General features: G+C 42.0%; 1 protein-coding gene across 1 annotated transcript; it reads left to right on the plus strand.

The window, feature by feature from the left end:
• Nucleotides 1-738: 738 nt before the first annotated feature.
• Nucleotides 739-18,119, plus strand: LOC111219064 (receptor tyrosine-protein kinase erbB-3-like). Its single transcript, XM_022741645.1, has 31 exons — nucleotides 739-817; nucleotides 3,787-3,941; nucleotides 4,068-4,254; nucleotides 6,068-6,193; nucleotides 6,285-6,347; nucleotides 6,591-6,709; nucleotides 7,636-7,777; nucleotides 7,979-8,092; nucleotides 8,182-8,299; nucleotides 8,387-8,460; nucleotides 9,468-9,558; nucleotides 10,183-10,385; nucleotides 10,650-10,782; nucleotides 10,884-10,977; nucleotides 12,134-12,291; nucleotides 12,989-13,045; nucleotides 13,286-13,427; nucleotides 13,603-13,722; nucleotides 13,850-13,948; nucleotides 14,170-14,355; nucleotides 14,458-14,613; nucleotides 14,742-14,817; nucleotides 14,934-15,080; nucleotides 15,172-15,269; nucleotides 15,923-16,123; nucleotides 16,201-16,272; nucleotides 16,607-16,898; nucleotides 17,073-17,189; nucleotides 17,430-17,637; nucleotides 17,701-17,818; nucleotides 17,876-18,119. Exons 1-31 carry the CDS (start codon nucleotides 739-741, stop codon nucleotides 17,975-17,977), a joined length of 4,047 nt encoding a protein of 1,348 aa, XP_022597366.1. The 3' UTR covers nucleotides 17,978-18,119.
• Nucleotides 18,120-18,135: the final 16 nt, after the last annotated feature.

Raw genomic sequence — 18,135 nt, forward strand, 5'->3', positions numbered from 1 at the left:
CAGACATATAGGGAACATGGTGTTCACACTGGTGCACATGCAGAAGGTTTAGGCCTAGATTATGAGCATTTGTTTGCTGCATATATTTCTGTTTTGATCACTGGTGTTAACTTGTCCAGTGCCAATATTATGCTCACACAAAATCAGTCAACCTGAACTATTGAAGGTAGAAGTACCAGTCTGACGATTCATTCATTCATTCAAATGTGTAGATCTAATATGTTTACTTAGAGAAATTAAAAACAATTCTTATCTCTTACTCTCTGTCCCACATGAAGTTCCACAGTTTTATCGTCTTGCAGGCTCAGTGTCAACAACTGAGGCTGCAGCTTGTAAAAAAAAAAAAAAAAAAAAGAAAAAAAAAATGACGGACCAACGTCTGATTGGTGAATAAATCGGGCTCCTGGCCAATCACATGTCCCCCTCTGCGGGGGGAAAACCCAGCATCAAAATAAACTGCCGCTTGTTCGTCTTTTCCAGTTTTGCAATTGGCGCGATTTATCTGCTCTTATTACTAATGTTTTGAGCGAAGTTTTAAAGAAGGAGTTTCTTTTCTCCTTCACTTTGACTTCATGACATTGGATTATTTTCCCTCTCTCATCGTACAGAGACGGTGCGTGGAACCTGATTCATTTTTGGCTTGATATATATGTTTTCTTTTTTATATACACATCGATACTTTCCTACACCGGATTATCTACACTTGTATGATATGATACTATCTCAATAAATATCAACATGAACCACTGGCGAGTCGCTCTGCTGTGCGTGACCTTAACGTGGAGGCTACAAACAGCATCAACACAAACTCATGAAGGTAAGATCACTTCATATCAGACACCTTGTCTCACCTGTTTAAAGAGGTTTACTTTAAGTAGGAATGGAAAATATGTTAAATACAGGGTTGTAGTTCATTTTTCCATGTTACATTTGCTCTACCTTTAAACTTTCTTTTATTTTCCTGTTTGAATTCACCTGTTGGCGGTTACTGCTCAGCATGATCTGCCTGTCTTGAAAGGTCCCAGCTGCTAACTTGGCATGGATGCAGTTATATTGTGGAATAGAACAGAATAGAATTAGCATTAGCCTTGTTTTATTAACTATTCACCCTGATCTCTTTCCTTTGTCTCAGATCACACAGTGTTTACTCTGTTCTCCTCGAGAGCCATTTTTTACTGTTAGTACTGGGCTGTAATCAAGACTCTTAATGCAGCAATATATCTCCTTTATATACTGCTAGTGATGAATGGTAGCAGCATTAAGACCCTGGTGGGGGCTAAATTGCCTGCATAGCAATGGCCCCATTTGTAAAACGTCACTGAGCACAGTAACTTGGTTACAACTACATTATCATGCGTTATAAACCACTTATTTGTGCTGCTCATAAATGCTAAACAGGGGGGATTAAAGTGTAAAAAAAAGTGTTAGTTTTTAGTAATAATCACACTTTTACTGCTAGAAAGGCTTTTAGTTTATAAAAGCTTACACCTGTTTGCATTATGTAGGTACACCTGTGCAAGTGTTTTGTGCATGCATGTGTGTTTTAATTGTCCTAATAGTCAGAATTGTCATGCAGCTCTCCCAGATCCAGGTAAAGAGTGAGTTCATAGGGATATGGGTGATGCTACAGCTATCTTTCAACATGCAACTCCATATTGAGCGAATTGTTCATAACAACACAAGCAGCAAGTCTCAAATGTTGTTTATGTTTAGTAAAGCAGGAATATTCTGGTTTATATCTCCACATGTTCGCAGAGAAGACAGGAAATATGAATGGTGCTTACTGCTGCAGGTGCCTAACTGTTGCACATGAAGGGCCTGTGCCACAGTTTTTTGTTGGTCAGTACGAGATGGTGTGTATGTCTCCTTCCGTTCACGATATTTCCCTTCTCTCTGCCAGAGTGTCCAGCTCACACATGGCCCATTGTTTTTTGGTATGATCTCAGCAATGCAGACCCCTCAGACGCACACGTACGCACATGCACACACACAGAAGCACTGTCTGTCACTGCATCACTCTTCACTCACTGGGACACACTGACCACATTTATAGCTTCATCACAATGAGGCACTTTGTCTGTGAAAAGCCCTGTTCCCTCGACCCTCGGCCTCCTCTCCATCAGCCCCAGGCTTATACTGCTTCATGTAGTGGGGTTAGAGCCTGCTTGCTTTACCCTGCCTCACATCAAACTCTGCAGGGAACACAGAAACACAGCAACACACGCGGACACGCACGCACGCTCACACATACACCAGGGAGACTCGCTAAAGCCATAAACACTGCAGAAACAGTGCAACCCTGCCGGTCAGACATTTTCCATTTGTCCAGCTTTAAAAAGGATCATACTATATAGTTTAATTGTCTCCCAACTATTCAGATACATTCTCCACCACTCTAGCCTGTCATTGGTTTCCATTCATTTCTGCATGGTAAAATCTAATTATAGTTACATGATGGAGTTTAAGTGGATATTGATTCAAAAAGTCTCTGCATTATGTTGCAATGATAACACTGATTTCACTGTGGTGGATTACACAACTCAAAAGTTTCAAGAGTCTGCTTATTGATTTTCATGAATGGAAACCAATGGCTGTCTGAAACTACTTCCAAAACATTCTGCACAGTTGACAGGATGAGAATGAGGATGCAAAATGTATGTCATCTGGACTAAAACATGTAAAGCCACTGGCATGGTGCTTTTAACATGTAGGTGATGGTCTGACCCACAATGTCTTTATAGTCTAAATGGGGGGGGGGGGGGGGGGGGGTCTGAAGTTGGATTGCCTTCCCTTCTCACCAGCCCTTAAAGGATAGGCTCCACACTCTTTCAAGTCTGTCTTAAAACAATACCAACCTCCCCATGAAGGAGTTTTGGTTTGCTCTAGTTCCATCCACAAAGAGACCGTCAGTGTAAGTTTACTGCGTAAAAGTGTCCAAAGTTCCCCTGAAGCTATCATGAAGCTTAAGCAGCCTGAGTTAGTACAAAATTCCCACTTTGTGTTACCATCCCTCTGGAGGGAATCTTTCACTAAAAGACTTCGGATGATAGCCATTTTTATCAGAACTCCTATCACCTTCAGCTGAATGTCAGTAATCATTTTTACACAAGATGAGGCTTGTGGATTTCGTCCCCCTTTACTTACATTGAAATGACCTTAAATGATTTTCTTTGGCCAGTATGGACAGATGGAACATGTATGGGCATTTGGGTGTTATTTAAGACAGATTCCATGCATCAGGTCAGGATGCATGGTAAGAACAAAGGCCATGAAACATCAATCCAATCCAACAAAAAGGTTCATTCTCAAATAATTGTTTCAAACATGGAAAGGAAAAGACACATGTGCTGCTGGTTCTGAAAGGACAAATAAAGAGTAAAGATTGAATTTAACTCAACAAATCGTAGTCTCATTATGTACTTCTTCAAGAAATAAGGATAAAGAAAGTTCTCAGAGACTAAGAGACAAAGTGTAAGGACTAAAGAGTTACAAACTTCTCTTACCAGGAACTGCTGCTCCACGCGAAGGTGAAAAAGAGTGAATGAGTGGAGTGAAGCCCTTAAATAATCTTGTAGTGCCCAGGTGAGCTCAATCAGGTAAATGAAGGGTGGTAAGGGTGAAAGCAAGAGCCAATCAGTGATAAGGAAAGGAAAGGAAGTGAGGTGGGTGAAGAAAGGAAGAGGAAAATGAAAGACAATATGGATCTTTACAACATGAACCTGTCCTTTAAATCTGCAGTTTCTCTTCAAACTTGGAGTAACAGGTGTCTTTCTTCCCTTGTGTCAGTGGTGTGTCCTGGCACGCAGAACGGCCTGAGCTCCACAGGCTCTCAGGAGCATCAGTACAACCTGATTAAAGACCGGTATGATGGCTGTGAGATCATCATGGGAAACCTGGAGATCACTCAGATCGAGAGTAACTGGGACTTCTCCTTCCTCAAGGTGAACACTATCCTTCCTCACTCCTTTCTCTTTCATCTGATTGTACAACTGCTCCCACTCTGCATGTGGAGTACATCAAATTATCTTCCCCTTGTTTCATGCTGATGATCCCCTTCTCCCCTCCAGACAATCCGCGACGTGACTGGTTACGTCCTCATTGTTATGAACCACTTTCAGGAGATTCCTTTAGGGCAACTACGGATCATCAGAGGAAACAGCCTGTATGAAAGGCGCTTTGCCCTCTCGGTATTCTTCAATTACCCCAAGGACGGCTCCAACGGCCTGCGGCAGCTGGGGCTCGCAAACCTGACAGGTGAAGAGGGTTAGAGGGGGATGAGACATTAGAGACAGCAAAACAGAAAAAGATGTCCTATATATACAAGATTTAAAGGGTGTTTTGTCTGTGATTTACTGAGTCAGTGAGAACAAGGGCACATGAACTCAATAACACCAACAAGACAAATGCGCGTCCTGCTGTTCCTTGAAGTAAACTTCGTCTTAAGGTTTGTTGTGGAAAGAAATATAAAATAACCATTTTATGGGCAGAGACAGATAATTATAGCTGGTTGTTATTCATTCTTTGAAAACCCAGAAAGACAAAATAAAGAAAATATGTAGAGGAAATCACAGTCTCAGCTGTAGCTCATTGTCCTGATATCTTGTTACGCAGTATAAAAACTAGACACGGTGATGTATTGCAAGGAGTGCAGGGATTCAGTTTTAGTCTCCCTTCCTTCATTATATAATAAAAACAAATCCTTCCAGAGCATTGTTAATATCCTTTTGGACCATCCCCTTGACTTTATATTCATGGCCATGAAAATTCAGCCACTCTATATTTTTTTAGTGACGAGCTGCTAAATACACAGTTATTACTGCCACAGAATCAGTGAATCGGCCACATGTGCCACCTCTGTAGGTCATTATGGATGTGAGAAATGCAATATTTTCACCCAGCAAATAACAAAAATAAATAATCATTATTTGATATGACTATCTGACTTTATTTTCATTTAGAATAACACTCACAAGTGAAATGTAAAATAAAATGTACTAAATACTGACATTAAATCCACTCTTCCCCCACATAACCTTCATACAGTTCCCAAATAACATTGGTGAGAATGAGTGAACGTCACCTAGACATGCGCGTGTTTCACACCTTGTGGAGAGAGTAAGTTAAGGAAGACTGAAAACTACACTATAAAACTATACGATACCAATGTAATGAACCTTCAAGCTCCAAGACTGAAAACTGTTGTCTAGTGACCCAATAAAATGCACTGTATGAATGTCCAGATGTGTTGTCAGGGGCTGCAGGGGGAAGGCTTTTCCAGTGTGCTGCAGCTTCTTGGAGGTAGAAAGACAGATAACTGTAATGTCAGTCGTGCTTTAGATTACAGCCCTCATATACAGTATAATTGTTTAGTACATATATGGAGTATGAATGAAATACTACTGACCCTTTTGACCCTTCAGAACAAGAGATTAGGGAATAAGGGGGCAACAATTTTGTGTTTAAGAGGAGCTAGATTTCTCTGTAAGTACTTTTAAATTACTGACCTACTTTATAATTATAGGGTACATTAGGAAAATGGGTAGAAAAAATAGTTTGGCGAAATTACATTGTAAAAAAGTTTTTAAATACACAGTACTTATTATAATTGGTGAAGGTTACATTGGTGTTGCTGGGGAACAAAACATTAGTCTGGGAATAAGGATGTTAGTGCTATAGCTATAGTATAGACATGTTTACAATGGGAGAGAAAAAAACTGGGGAATTGTGCAGTTTTGAGGTCTAATGTAATATCCGTCTGTAGATCAAAAATGATGTTGGAAAGAACCTGTGGTGCCAATTAACTTTTGTAAAAGGACATGTACGCTTAGCCGGTTGCTTCCTGTCTGTATCTTGCAATAATTTAATATGTACTACAATCAAAATAGGGTAATTTAGTTCTAGGTCCCTCATATTGGCCATTAAGTATTATGATATTTTACCCAGTATTCAGGCTAATAAATATTTACACTGCAAGCTGTAGGCTGTAATCTAAAGTGTCAAGAATATCCTGTCTGCTTTTATCCTTTCCGCTTATGGCTCGTTTCTTGTCTCACCCTTTTATTCACAGAGATCCTGGAGGGAGGAGTGCAGATTATCAACAACAAGTACCTGAGTTATGGCCCCTGGATCTTCTGGCAAGATATCATCAGGGACAACAGTGCTCCTATTGACATCCAGTACAATGGAGAGAGAGGTTTCTGTTGGGATAGCCCTGCTTCACATATCCCAAATTATCTTTAGATTGTCTCTTTCTTATGAGTCCTCTCTTTCTTTCTCTCTCTCAGGCCCATGCCACAAATCGTGCGGAGATTACTGCTGGGGGCCAAATAAGGACCAATGTCAGATCTGTGAGTGCCCAATTGTTCTGTTTCCATTTTACCACTCCTCTCTCTCTGTCTCTCTCTCTCTCTCTCTCTCTGTCTCTCTCTCTCTCTCTCTCTCTCTCTCTCTCTGCTCCTCCTCCCTCCCTCTCTTTACTGAATGTCTTTCTTCAGAGACAGAAGAGGATGCACACACAAACACACAAAGACACAACACAACACATGCACAGTGGTGACCTCTGCTCAACCCGTGTCTCCTGTGTGCCTCAGTGACTAAGACGGTGTGCGCTCCTCAGTGTAACGGCCGCTGTTTTGGGACGAGCCCCAGGGACTGTTGTCACATAGAGTGTGCAGCAGGATGTAAAGGCCCTCTGGACGTAGACTGCTTTGTAAGTGCTCTGTCTTCGTCTTTCTGCAGGAATCTGTTAATAAAATAAAGACACAGACAGTCTTTGTAGATAGTAAAGTGTAGGTTTATCGAGGGTTTCATTCCACACTGCCTTGTTTTGTCTATTTTTAGTCCAATTCGATGTTTCCAATCACATTTGATTCTATCGTAATACACACACTTAAAAGTCCTTAAGGATCAAACTCGCGGATTTTATCTATACTTTATCAATTAGAAACCACACACTCTTTTGATTTATTTCCTTTCTTCCAGGCAGCTGTTGGTTTGTGTTACAGTAAAACTGTAGAGTGATGTGGAAGTCCCCTTGCACACACTTGATACTACAGACACTCAACCCACTTCTTTTTTCTTTTTTTTTTGCTAATTGTTACCAACCTGTGGTAATACCTTTGTGCATATGAACTTTTCTCTCTCTCTTGTTGGTGCATCCGACTTTTAAGAGCAGCAGAACTGAAATGATCTTTTTTGCGACATTAGATTTAGTCTCCTGAGTTGTTATTTCTCGTAGCTTGTGAACACAACAGTTCATGGCAGAGGACTTTAAAATCCAAGGGTGCCATTTAATTCAAAACTAAAAATGTCAGGGCATCACCAAAATCTCCAACATTCATCCTCTGGAGGCCATTTTTAGATTAAAGATTATTTCAGTCTGTACATCAACATACAAGCTTTTATAGTGTTATTGTGAAGAGCAGCCAGACGTCAAATTAAACAAATTATTTGTACAATGACAGGATTTACATGCTTGGAGTGAAAACATGCAAAGTTTTAGTTACAAATAATTGACTGCAGTCGTAGCATAGCTGTTTTCAAATGGAAATCTCATCTAGTGAAGTGATCCATTGCTCAAGTGTGTGTGCGTGTGTGTGTGTGTGTGTTTGTTTGTGTGTGTGTGTACCTGCTTAGGCATGCCGTCATTTCAATGACTCCGGAGCCTGTGTGCCTCAGTGTCCCCAGACTCTGATCTATAACAAGCAGACGTTTCAAATGGAGACCAACCCTAATGCAAAATATCAGTACGGATCCATCTGCGTCTCTCAGTGCCCCAGTGAGTAGCTCCTGTGTGTTTGTATGCTCAGCCTGTTCTGTTGTTATTCTTTTTGTGCAACTTGAAAACTGCTGATTTTTTTGTCCTATTAGTCTCAGTGACACTGTAACACATGAAAAGATGGGCTCAGTTTCTTGAATGTTGCCAGTTGTTCTGTCTTGAAATCTACCTCCCGTGTCTCTCTTTTCTTTCTTCTTCAAGCCCACTTTGTGGTGGACGGTAGCTCCTGTGTGAGCGTCTGTCCTCCAGACAAGATGGAGGTGGAGAGAGAGGGCCAGAGGCAGTGCGAGCTCTGCAGCGGACTCTGCCCAAAAGGTCGACACTGATAAATACTTTCTGTGAACTTACACCGACTTTATTTGGCAATCATCAAATTCAGTGTTGTGGTTGGGTCTTCCCTGCAGTGTGTGAAGGAACAGGTGCTGAACACAGACAGACCGTGGACTCCAGCAACATTGACAGCTTCATCAACTGCACCAAGATCCAGGGCAGTCTTCACTTTCTGGTCACAGGGATTCTTGGGTAATTGTCAGGCCTGCCTGAGGAATCTCAGATCATAGTGCCGTTCACAGTCAGCAGGTTCATATTGTGTTTTTTTATTCTTCATAGAGATGACTTCAAAAAGATCCCACCCCTAGATGCCAAAAAGCTGGAGGTGTTCCGCACCGTCAGAGAAATAACAGGTTTGTGCGTACAGTAAAGTTTGTTGATGTTAAATTGTAATGAATCACAATGCTTGGTGTTGGTTTTGTGTGTTTTAGCACACTCAACTACAAAATGCAAATAATACTTTTACCATTCAACCATTTTATAAAGTGTACCATTAGGTTTTAGATTGGTTTCCCTCTTTCCATTTTACTATAATGCCAGACATTGCTTTTATAAATGAACACAGATTAAAGAGAAATAAGTCCTGGATACAACGTTGTCTTCTGAGATAAGATTTGTGTGAAATTGTGTCACAATTTCTGTGTGAAGTCTTGTGTAATGGCTAAAAAATATTTTCTGAGGTCACCTTGACCTTTGACCTTTGACCCCCAATGTCTAATCAGTTCATCCTTGAGTGAGCATGTGAGCCAAATTTGAAGGGATTCCCTTGAGGAGTTCTTGAGATATCGAGTCCGCAAGGCCAAAATCATGTTTTGTGTGGTCACCGTGACCTTGACCTTTGAACTTTGACTTTTAGCCACCAAACTCTAGTCAGTTTGTCTTTGAGTCCAGGTGAACGTTTTTACTAAATTTGAAGAAATCCCCTCAAGGTGTTACAGAGATATTGCATTCACAAAGCCAAAAGCGCGTTTTGTGAGGTCACCGCGTACTTGACCTTTCGCTCTCAAAATCGAATTAGTTCGTTGTTGAGTCAGAGTGGATGTTCGTGCCAAATTTAAAGAAGTTGCATCAAGGTGTTATTGAGATATCATGTCCACGAGAATGAGACGGACGGACAACCTGAAAACAACATGCCTCCGGCTCTGACTGTCACCGGAGTGGAGGCATAAAAACTGCAAAATGACAGGAACAAATACTTAGAAAGATAAATGATAGATAATAATATTAATATGTACAATTCAATATTTACAGAAATGTACAAAAGAGCAGTATATGAGGTATGGTATGAAGATATGTGCACAACATTATACTATATGCTCCTTAAATCATGTTTGATATTATCACTGTGCTTTCTGTTCAGATATTCTAAACATCCAGTCGTGGCCCAGAGAGCTGGATGATCTGTCCGTTTTTTCCAGCCTCACTACCATCCAGGGGAGGTCGCTCTACAAGTGAGGCTTGTTTACACGCCATGTGACAGTGCAAATGACGTGAATGTTGATAGTCTATGTGTGTCAGTCAGGGTTTGCCCAGAGGAAGCTGAAATCAGTTCAGAGAATAACGATAAATGTAAATAATCCGTTAGCAGGACTTACCTTTATATGGAAGGAGCAGATGTTTGAACAGAACTAAAACCATTTATGATTTATTAGGACTTTAATCAAGAAGAATAATGAACAGAATCTAGCTTGAAGCACCGACCTCATGCCTCAGGCTGGTTCTGCTGTTTGTATCTGTATCACATGTTCAGCGCGGAGCATAACCATGTGTCTACTCCACACTCTACACCCTCCATGTTAACACCTCATGACGAGCCCCCCGTGCATTGAGTCTACACTCTCTAACCTCCCTCTTCTCACAGCTGTGTAGAGGTGTGGACCGTGTGTGTGTGCACGTGTGTGATCCCTATAACGCCAACATCCAAACTGTTGCACGTCATTTTGCTTAGAAATCAAACACAATTTGCAGAAACAAAGTGTTTTTATTATTCGTTTCAAATATTAAATGTTGTTTCAAATCATTTTTTTCTTTGCCTCTTTTCTTTTTGTCTGCATCCTCCAACCTTCAAACCGAAGGCGTTTTTCTCTGATGGTGATGCACATCTCCACTCTTACCTCGCTGGGCCTGCGCTCCCTCCGGGAGATCAGTGATGGCAGCGTGTACATCAGTCAGAACGCCAACCTCTGTTACCACCACACTGTAAACTGGACGCAGATGTTCAGAGGCCGCGGAGTTCGAGTCAACAACCTCAACAACAACAGGCCGCTGGCAGAGTGTGGTGAGGCGAGCTCGGGGTCCGGCAGAAACAAAATATCCTCTGTGTTCCAAATGAAATGTTGAATGTTTTTTTTAAAGTGAACTAATTGTGCACATATGTCAGTCATTAAGTAATCAATGGCTTTTATGAGTCTCTCTGTATTACACAAATCAGAAGATTAATTCTTCATTATCTTCTTGTATCTTCCCATTGAGTTAGTTTGAGTGGCATGTAAGAATCATTGTTGTGTTGCTGATGCTGTTTCTTACATCGCTGTGTGCGCAGTTGCAGAGGGCCATGTGTGCGACCCACTATGTTCAGACTCAGGTTGCTGGGGCCCGGGGCCTGACCAGTGTCTCTCCTGTAGGGACTACAGCCGAGACGGCAGATGTGTGGGCAGCTGTAATTTTTACACAGGGTCAGTAGATATGAGCTGATATTCATGAGCCTGTTTGTTGTTTGTGTGATGGATCCATTGCTGTTGTCTAACGGTGTATGTTTTGAAAATTGTGCCCCCAGAGCTCCGAGAGAATTTGCAGGGCCTGATGGCGAGTGTGTCGCCTGTCATCCGGAGTGTAGGCCTCAGCATGGGAAAGCCAGCTGCACCGGACCGGTAATAACTTCATTTAATAACAAAACAAAGGTTCAGGGTCTTTGTATCAACTCCTGCTGGCATTTGGCCATTTACCCACTCGAAATCTTGTGGAGGGCACGACCAGGGGTGGACAGTAACAAAGTACTTTTACTTGAGTACTATATTTAAGTATATTTTTTGAGTATCTGTACTTTACTTGAGTATTTTTTTTTTTGTAAACTTATGACTTTTACTCCACTACACTTACACTTAAACTACAAATATTGTACTTTTGACTCTACTACATTTCTGAAGTGAAGTACTTGTTACTGTGAAGCAGAGCTTTTAGTCAGAGGAATGAATCTTTTGAAAATGTGATGGACCATACACTGTGTTGATCACAGGAGAAAAACCAATCACAGCCAACTCCTCCACTGTCAGTCACGTTGTGCTGCTGCATGTTTGAACAGCTCAGTTGGCCACGTTAGATAAAGATGATTCTAAAGATTCTTCTAGTCCATGTTTACATTTTTCAAATCAAATAAAGATTCATTTTGTTTTAAATGTTTTTAACACGTGTTTCACATGAGCAACATTCATCGCTACCTACAGAAACGTGCTGTCCAACTTTAGAAAGCACGTCAAGGTGTTAAATGTTAGTTTGTTTCCAGATAAAGAGTTTGTAGTTGGCGTTAGTTTGTCGTTTTGTTGCTTCAGTTGTGTTTTTTCTATCAGCTTTGAATCATATTCTACAAGCTTTTTATTCTACAGGTTTTAACAGTTCTATTATATCAGAGTGTGAATGTATCATAATGCCAATAATGTTCAGGAGTGAGTTACTCTTTGCTTTGCATTAGAAGGAAATTGTTGACCACACAATGATGGGCGTCTGAATTAGTGAAAGAAATTTGACATGAATCAATAAACAATTTCAAACCTTTGATGCCCTTGTGACATCTTCCACCTCATTAAGAAATTAGGTATTGACTTTCTGCCATTCGTTCCCATTACCTTACAAATTGTTATTAATAATGGCCAATGGTAATAATTGATTTAAGGATTGGAAACTATAAAAGCTACACAGAGATAGTGTCTTCTACTATGCCTTGGTTGGTTTCAGGTTACAAAGCTGCCTCCCAGTAGAGTTACTCAGTCTGTTTCAGATACTGTCTCTCTTCCTCTCTCTCTTTGGCAGGGTGCAGATGAGTGTGTGGCGTGCGCCAACCTTCGAGACGGTCCTTACTGCATGTCCTCTTGTCCCACTGGAGTAAACGATGGACAGAAGGGGCTGATCTTCAAATACCCCAACAGGGAGGGTCACTGTGAACCATGTCACCACAACTGCACACAGGGGTGAGACCAGGCTTTAAAGTACATGTGTGTATTTTCATCTTTCCATCCACGTGTCACAGTAATGAGTCTACGAGTGCTGAAGTGACCCTCCCTGTTCCTTTCATTGATTTTTATAGCTCTTAATGGTCTGAGTCGTACTTATTTATCAGATTTGCTTTTGTCCTATGAACCGTCTACAGTCCTCAGGTCTTCTTCTTGTAATTAATTAAACATAAAGTCAGAATGAAAACCCACTGTGTGGCGTCTTTTTATTACAGTGGTCCATGTCCGTCAAACAGCCTCCCTGAAGACCCGAGGGCAGCAGAAAGTGTTGATATTTTTCAAAGCAAACTCAAGATCTACCCTTTCTAATCTGGCTTTTAGTTGAATTTTATTTATTTTCATTTATTAATCTATTCATTTATTTTTCAATATATTTCTATATTTTTTGAGCTGTTTTACTTGTTTGCCCTTTTATCTTATGATCACTTCCTTGGTTATTTTCCTTTTAATATCTTACTTTTATTTCTGGTTATTTATTTTATTTCTACTTTTATTTCTAGTTTTACTCACTTCCAAACATTCCCTCTCTTTCATCATTTCTTTATTTTATCTTTACTATTTTGTCTTCATTTTTATTCAGTTTTTAATCAGTTTTTGATTGATTGATTGATTGATTGATTGATTGATTGAAGATTATGATGTTTGTGTGTTTCAGATGCTCAGGCCCAGGATTAAATGACTGTTTAGAGACAGCAAGACTGGCTGTTAGCAGGTGAGTGTTGCCCCCTGCTGGTGAATATTAATGACTAAGCTGCAATGTGCAACGTGTGTAAACTGACTGCAACCTGTGGCCCGGTGTTTCCGTTGTAATCAGACATTTCATGAAGGATATTCAAGTAAAAATACAAAAACTAAGTCAGATCATATCAGATCATAGTCTTTTCTTACCCCAATTTCTGACCTTTTCACCGTGTGTCCCCTCGTTTTCATCTCTCTCTGCTTCATTCTGCAGCGGTCAGATCACAGGTATAGCTTTAGGTGTGCCGGCTGGCTTGATTTTCTGCCTGGTGTTGTTTTTCCTGGGTGTGCTGTACCACCGAGGCCTGGCCATCCGTCGCAAGAGAGCCATGCGGAGGTACCTGGAGAGCGGAGAGGTGAGACTTTAGAGACCATCCAACCCCATGAGCTGTCGTGAGCTGCCTTTGATTTGACTGCTGCATGTATTTGTTTTCGGAGAGAGAGAGAGAGAGGGAGAGAGAGGGGGGGGGGGAGATAGAGAGAGAGAGAGAGAAAACAAATCATCCGGGAATAACTGTCGTTTTTTGGCAGAGCTTTGAGCCACTGGGTCCTGGAGAGAAAGGTACAAAGGTTCATGCCCGAATCTTGAGGCCGTCGGAGCTGAAAAAAATCAAAGCCCTTGGTTCTGGCGTTTTTGGCACAGTGCACAAGGTAGTGATATTCACTGATGAGCCACCAAACCATGTGTTATTATAGGTTTAGTCTCAGTCTAACACAAGTTTCACAGACTTCATGAGGACTGATGTGACTGCAGCTGCACATTTCATTTGTGTTTAAGGGATTTTGGACTCCAGAGGGAGAGACAGTGAAGATCCCTGTGGCCATTAAGACCATCCAGGACAGCTCAGGCCGACAGACCTTCACTGAGATCACTGATGTGAGAATCCGGCCCCTTGTACACTCCTGAAAAAAAAAAAACATCTCAGAAATAGCAGTTAATGTGACATATAATGTAAGAGGAAGATGTTTTCATGTTGTAAAATGATGCCTATTACAAATAATGGTGAGATTTTTTTTCCAGACAAAATACATACCACAAAATATATGTATCACAAAAAATACTTAGTGTTGCTGTATGTCATCTTGGTCTCTGTGTAGCATATGCTGTCCATGGGCAGCCTGGACCACCCCTACATCGTTAGGCTGCTGGGCATCTGTCCAGGTGCCAGTCTGCAGCTGGTGACCCAGCTCAGTTCGCAGGGGTCCTTACTGGAGCACATCAGGCAGCACAAGAACAGCCTGGACCCCCAGCGCTTGCTCAACTGGTGTGTGCAGATTGCTAAAGTGAGTGTAGCGGCAATTAAAGTTTTTTTTTGTTTTTTTTTTAAAGCAGCCAGCTGTTATGAATAAGCTGAGTATATTCAAAGCTACATGTTTGTGTCTCAGGGTATGTACTACCTGGAAGAACACTGCATGGTCCACAGGAACCTGGCTGCCCGCAACATCCTGCTGAAGAATGACTACCAGGTCCAGATCTCTGACTACGGTGTGGCGGACCTCCTTTACCCTGATGACAAGAAATACGTCTACACTGACACCAAGGTTGTTTGGACACATTCATTTCGAGAAACACTTTGTATTGTTAAGTCACAGTTAAGAGGTTTTCACCGTGTCTTCCACTAATGGAAATCAGTCTGTATGGCTTGTCTGCAATTTGTCTCCCAATCCAGACGCCCATAAAATGGATGGCGCTTGAGAGTATCTTGTTTCGAAGATACACTCATCAAAGCGATGTCTGGAGTTATGGTAAGAGGCTGTGTGAGCGTGTGCAGCATTGTACAGTATGTACTGATAAATCAATTTCCCCGTCAGTGAATTTTGGCAGAGAGAATGTAAAGGGTGTCGTCTCTCTTCTGGGACAGGGGTGACAGTGTGGGAGATGATGTCATTTGGGGCGGAGCCGTATGCGTCCGTGCAGCCTCAGGAGGTGCCGAGTCTGCTGGAGAAGGGCGAACGTCTGTCGCAGCCCCACATCTGTACCATAGACGTGTACATGGTCATGGTCAAATGTGAGTGTGATAAAAAAAAAAACACTGCACCAGTACGCGCAGGTGTGCACAAAGACTGACCGATCTGCATGACTTTCCTTCTTCTCTTCAGGTTGGATGATTGATGAAAATATAAGGCCGACCTTCAAAGAGCTGGCCAGTGACTTTACTCGTATGGCAAGAGACCCGCCTAGATACCTCGTCATCAAGGTGAGGCAGTGGTGCCGGAAGTATTGATTAATCGGCTGATTATTTTCTCAACTGATTGATTGTTTGGTTTGTAAAAAACTTCAGAAAACAGTGAAGCTGATCAAAATAACCCCGAGCCAAAATTACACCTTTAAACATCTTCCCCTGACTGACCAATAGTCAATCTTCAAAATGATTCAGCAGACTGTAATAAGGCCCTAAAATAATCCTCAGGTGTGAAGCTGGAACCAGGAAACGTTTGACAGTTTCGCATGAAAAATTAATCAAATAATTATTTAGTTATTGAAACAGTTGTACATTTCTGCCGACAGACTAATGGTTTCATAAACTAATCATCTCAGCTCTGACATTATCTACTGCTGGACGGTTTGATCTATAACAGTGTGTCATACTTTATAACCACTTCATATGTTTTAATACAATTAATTGTTAAAGTAAGAACCAACTACAGCCGTCAAATAAATGTAGTGCAGTTAAAGAGGTGGTTAAAAAATATCCCTCTGAATTGTAGTGAAGTACAAAGTGACGTGGAATCAAAATACTCAAGTAATTCCTACTTCAAAGGCAGTACTTGATTACATAGTTACATTCCACCACTGAGGTGAGGTTATCGCTCATTTATTTAAACCCTGTACTTCAATGTTATTCTGTAGATGGAAGGAGGAGAACCGTCCTCTGTCGAAATCCATCGAAGAGAATCAGAGCGAGGACTTCTGGACGCAGATTTAGAAGACCAGGATGAGGTGGGGCTGGAGGATGGCTTGGCTACTCCTCCTCTTCAACACTCTCCATCTTGGAGTCTGTCGCGCTCACGGATTAATTCTTACAGGGTAATGGGAAAGATTGTAGATTTAGTCTGTTTCAGGATCATCTTCAGAGAATCAGAGGCAAATAAAACTGTACATGGCACTTTTTCTCCCCTGATTTGTAGAGTGGCAGCTCTCAGGCTGGACCTATTGGATATCTGCCAATGACTCCCAGCCCTGTGGACAGCATCCGCCAGGTGTGACAGACTCACACATTCGCACACATGCACGCAAACAAACACATTCCCACCCGCTAACACTGATGTCGGTTGATGCTTGCGTTGCACAGGTGATAAAGTAGATATATTTAGCTGTAACTCTCAACAGCTTCATTTTAATCAGAGTTATTGCTACACTTTGCCAATAGCCATATTGAAATCAGCATTACAAAACCCAGCACTGACGGTAGGTTATTACCTCAGGAAGTGAGACACATTGCAATGAGTCATTCAGGTCCAGCTGGTCCCACTTTGAAAATAAGAGGATTCATTTCTATGAACTGTTGCACAAGTCTTTGCTTTTCTGTCTCAGCTGTGGTTTCAGAGGTCTCGTCTGAGCTCGGTGCGGACACTGCCTGAGAGTTCGGAGGTCAGGGGGAGTGGCAGAGAGGCCGAGCTGCGTGAGGAAGGTTTGCAGACTGGGAGCCTTCACAGGGCCAGATTTGGCTCAGAGAGGGGAAATCCTCGTATATCCATCAGCCGGCACAGGAAGCTTTCAACAGCATCGAGCCCATCCTCATACAAGGTGTGGACGGCAGAGGAGGAGGAAGAGGTGGACCACTATGGCTACGTCCTGCCAGGGTCACCTGGGACTCCAGAGAGAGGTAAATTGTCAGAACTAAAACGGGAGCATGCAGACTTGTCCCATTATTTGTTGTTTTTCTGTGTTTTGAAACTTGAAACTTATAAATTATGCCATAAACAAAATATAATCAAGATTTCTTCTTCCCTTATCTTCTTCCTTCTTCACATTTTTTCATGGCTCATAGTCTCTAGAGTTTCTCATTCTGGCCGAAGAAATTCAAGACTGAAGAATAATCTGTCCCTTGTGGTGATAAATCCTTCCCAGGAGTATGAAATCATGACTAAAGAGTCTCCTCCTTGCTCAGCCAGAGGTGTCTCATCTCAGGCAGCTGCCCCTTCGGTGGCACTTTGCAGTAAAACCTCACCTTTACCTTCTCGGACTTTCATGGCTTCATTACCTGTAGAGGACGCAGCAGATGTGGAAACACAGACACCAATCTTAGCTGTAAGGAGTAAACAAGTAAGTGAGGATTGTAAGGGAACTGGAGCAGAGCAAAGCTCCTCCACAGACAAACATCAGCTACCTGGGGACTGTGAGAGAGTGATCGGAGCTGTGGAAGACCAAGAAGAGGCAGCCCAAGGGATGGGCAGGTATGAATACATGGATATCAGGCGCTCTAACTCTACGGAGGGAGAGGGTCCAGCATGGGAGAGACGTGGGAGTCAAACATCTGCAAAGAGTGCAGCAGAGACAGAGGAAACAGACCAAATAGTGGAGGTGTTGAAAAAAGAGCATGAGGAAGAAGAGGAAGATCACAAGTACCACAACACAAACAAACAACCCTCACATCAGGGGAATCTGAGCAGTATGGTCATGCCCAGGCCAGATGTGCTCACAGCTGGGGGAGAAAAGGTGGAGTATGAGGAGATGACCAGATTTGGAGTGGTGCCCAGTGGGTGGGAGCAGGCTGACTACCAGAACCTCCCGGTGAAGGGGAGGGCTGTTTCTGAGGAGGTGGGCTCTGGCAGGTGTGCAGGGATCGGGGGATACATCAAGGTGTGTGCTGGCATGGGGGAACCTGGCAGCAACACATCCTTTGACAACCCAGACTACTGGCACAGCAGACTGTTCCTCAAGCCAGATGCTGTACGCACCTAATAATGTGGACTGGGACAGAGACACAGTAACTGCTGCTGTTACTTCAGTTCCTGTCATAAACTTTCTTAGTTTTGTAATTTTTTACAGCCTTTTTTTTAGTTCCAACATCCAACAAGATTTGAAGAGTAAAAGTTATAAAAGAAATGCACCTATGAATC

The sequence above is a fragment of the Seriola dumerili genome, unplaced genomic scaffold (assembly GCF_002260705.1).
Source record: "Seriola dumerili isolate Sdu_G_001 unplaced genomic scaffold, Sdu_1.0 BDQW01000056.1, whole genome shotgun sequence".
NCBI lineage: Eukaryota > Metazoa > Chordata > Actinopteri > Carangiformes > Carangidae > Seriola > Seriola dumerili.

Bases quoted from the DNA above. Each gene is read 5' to 3' on its own strand.
- LOC111219064 (XM_022741645.1), top strand. From the start codon at position 739: ATGAACCACTGGCGAGTCGCTCTGCTGTGCGTGACCTTAACGTGGAGG. The intron at 6,710-7,635 runs GTAAGTGCTCTG...GTACCTGCTTAG, and splicing joins CTCTGGACGTAGACTGCTTT to GCATGCCGTCATTTCAATGA. The intron at 17,819-17,875 runs GCTGTTTCTGAG...GGATACATCAAG, and splicing joins ACCTCCCGGTGAAGGGGAGG to GTGTGTGCTGGCATGGGGGA.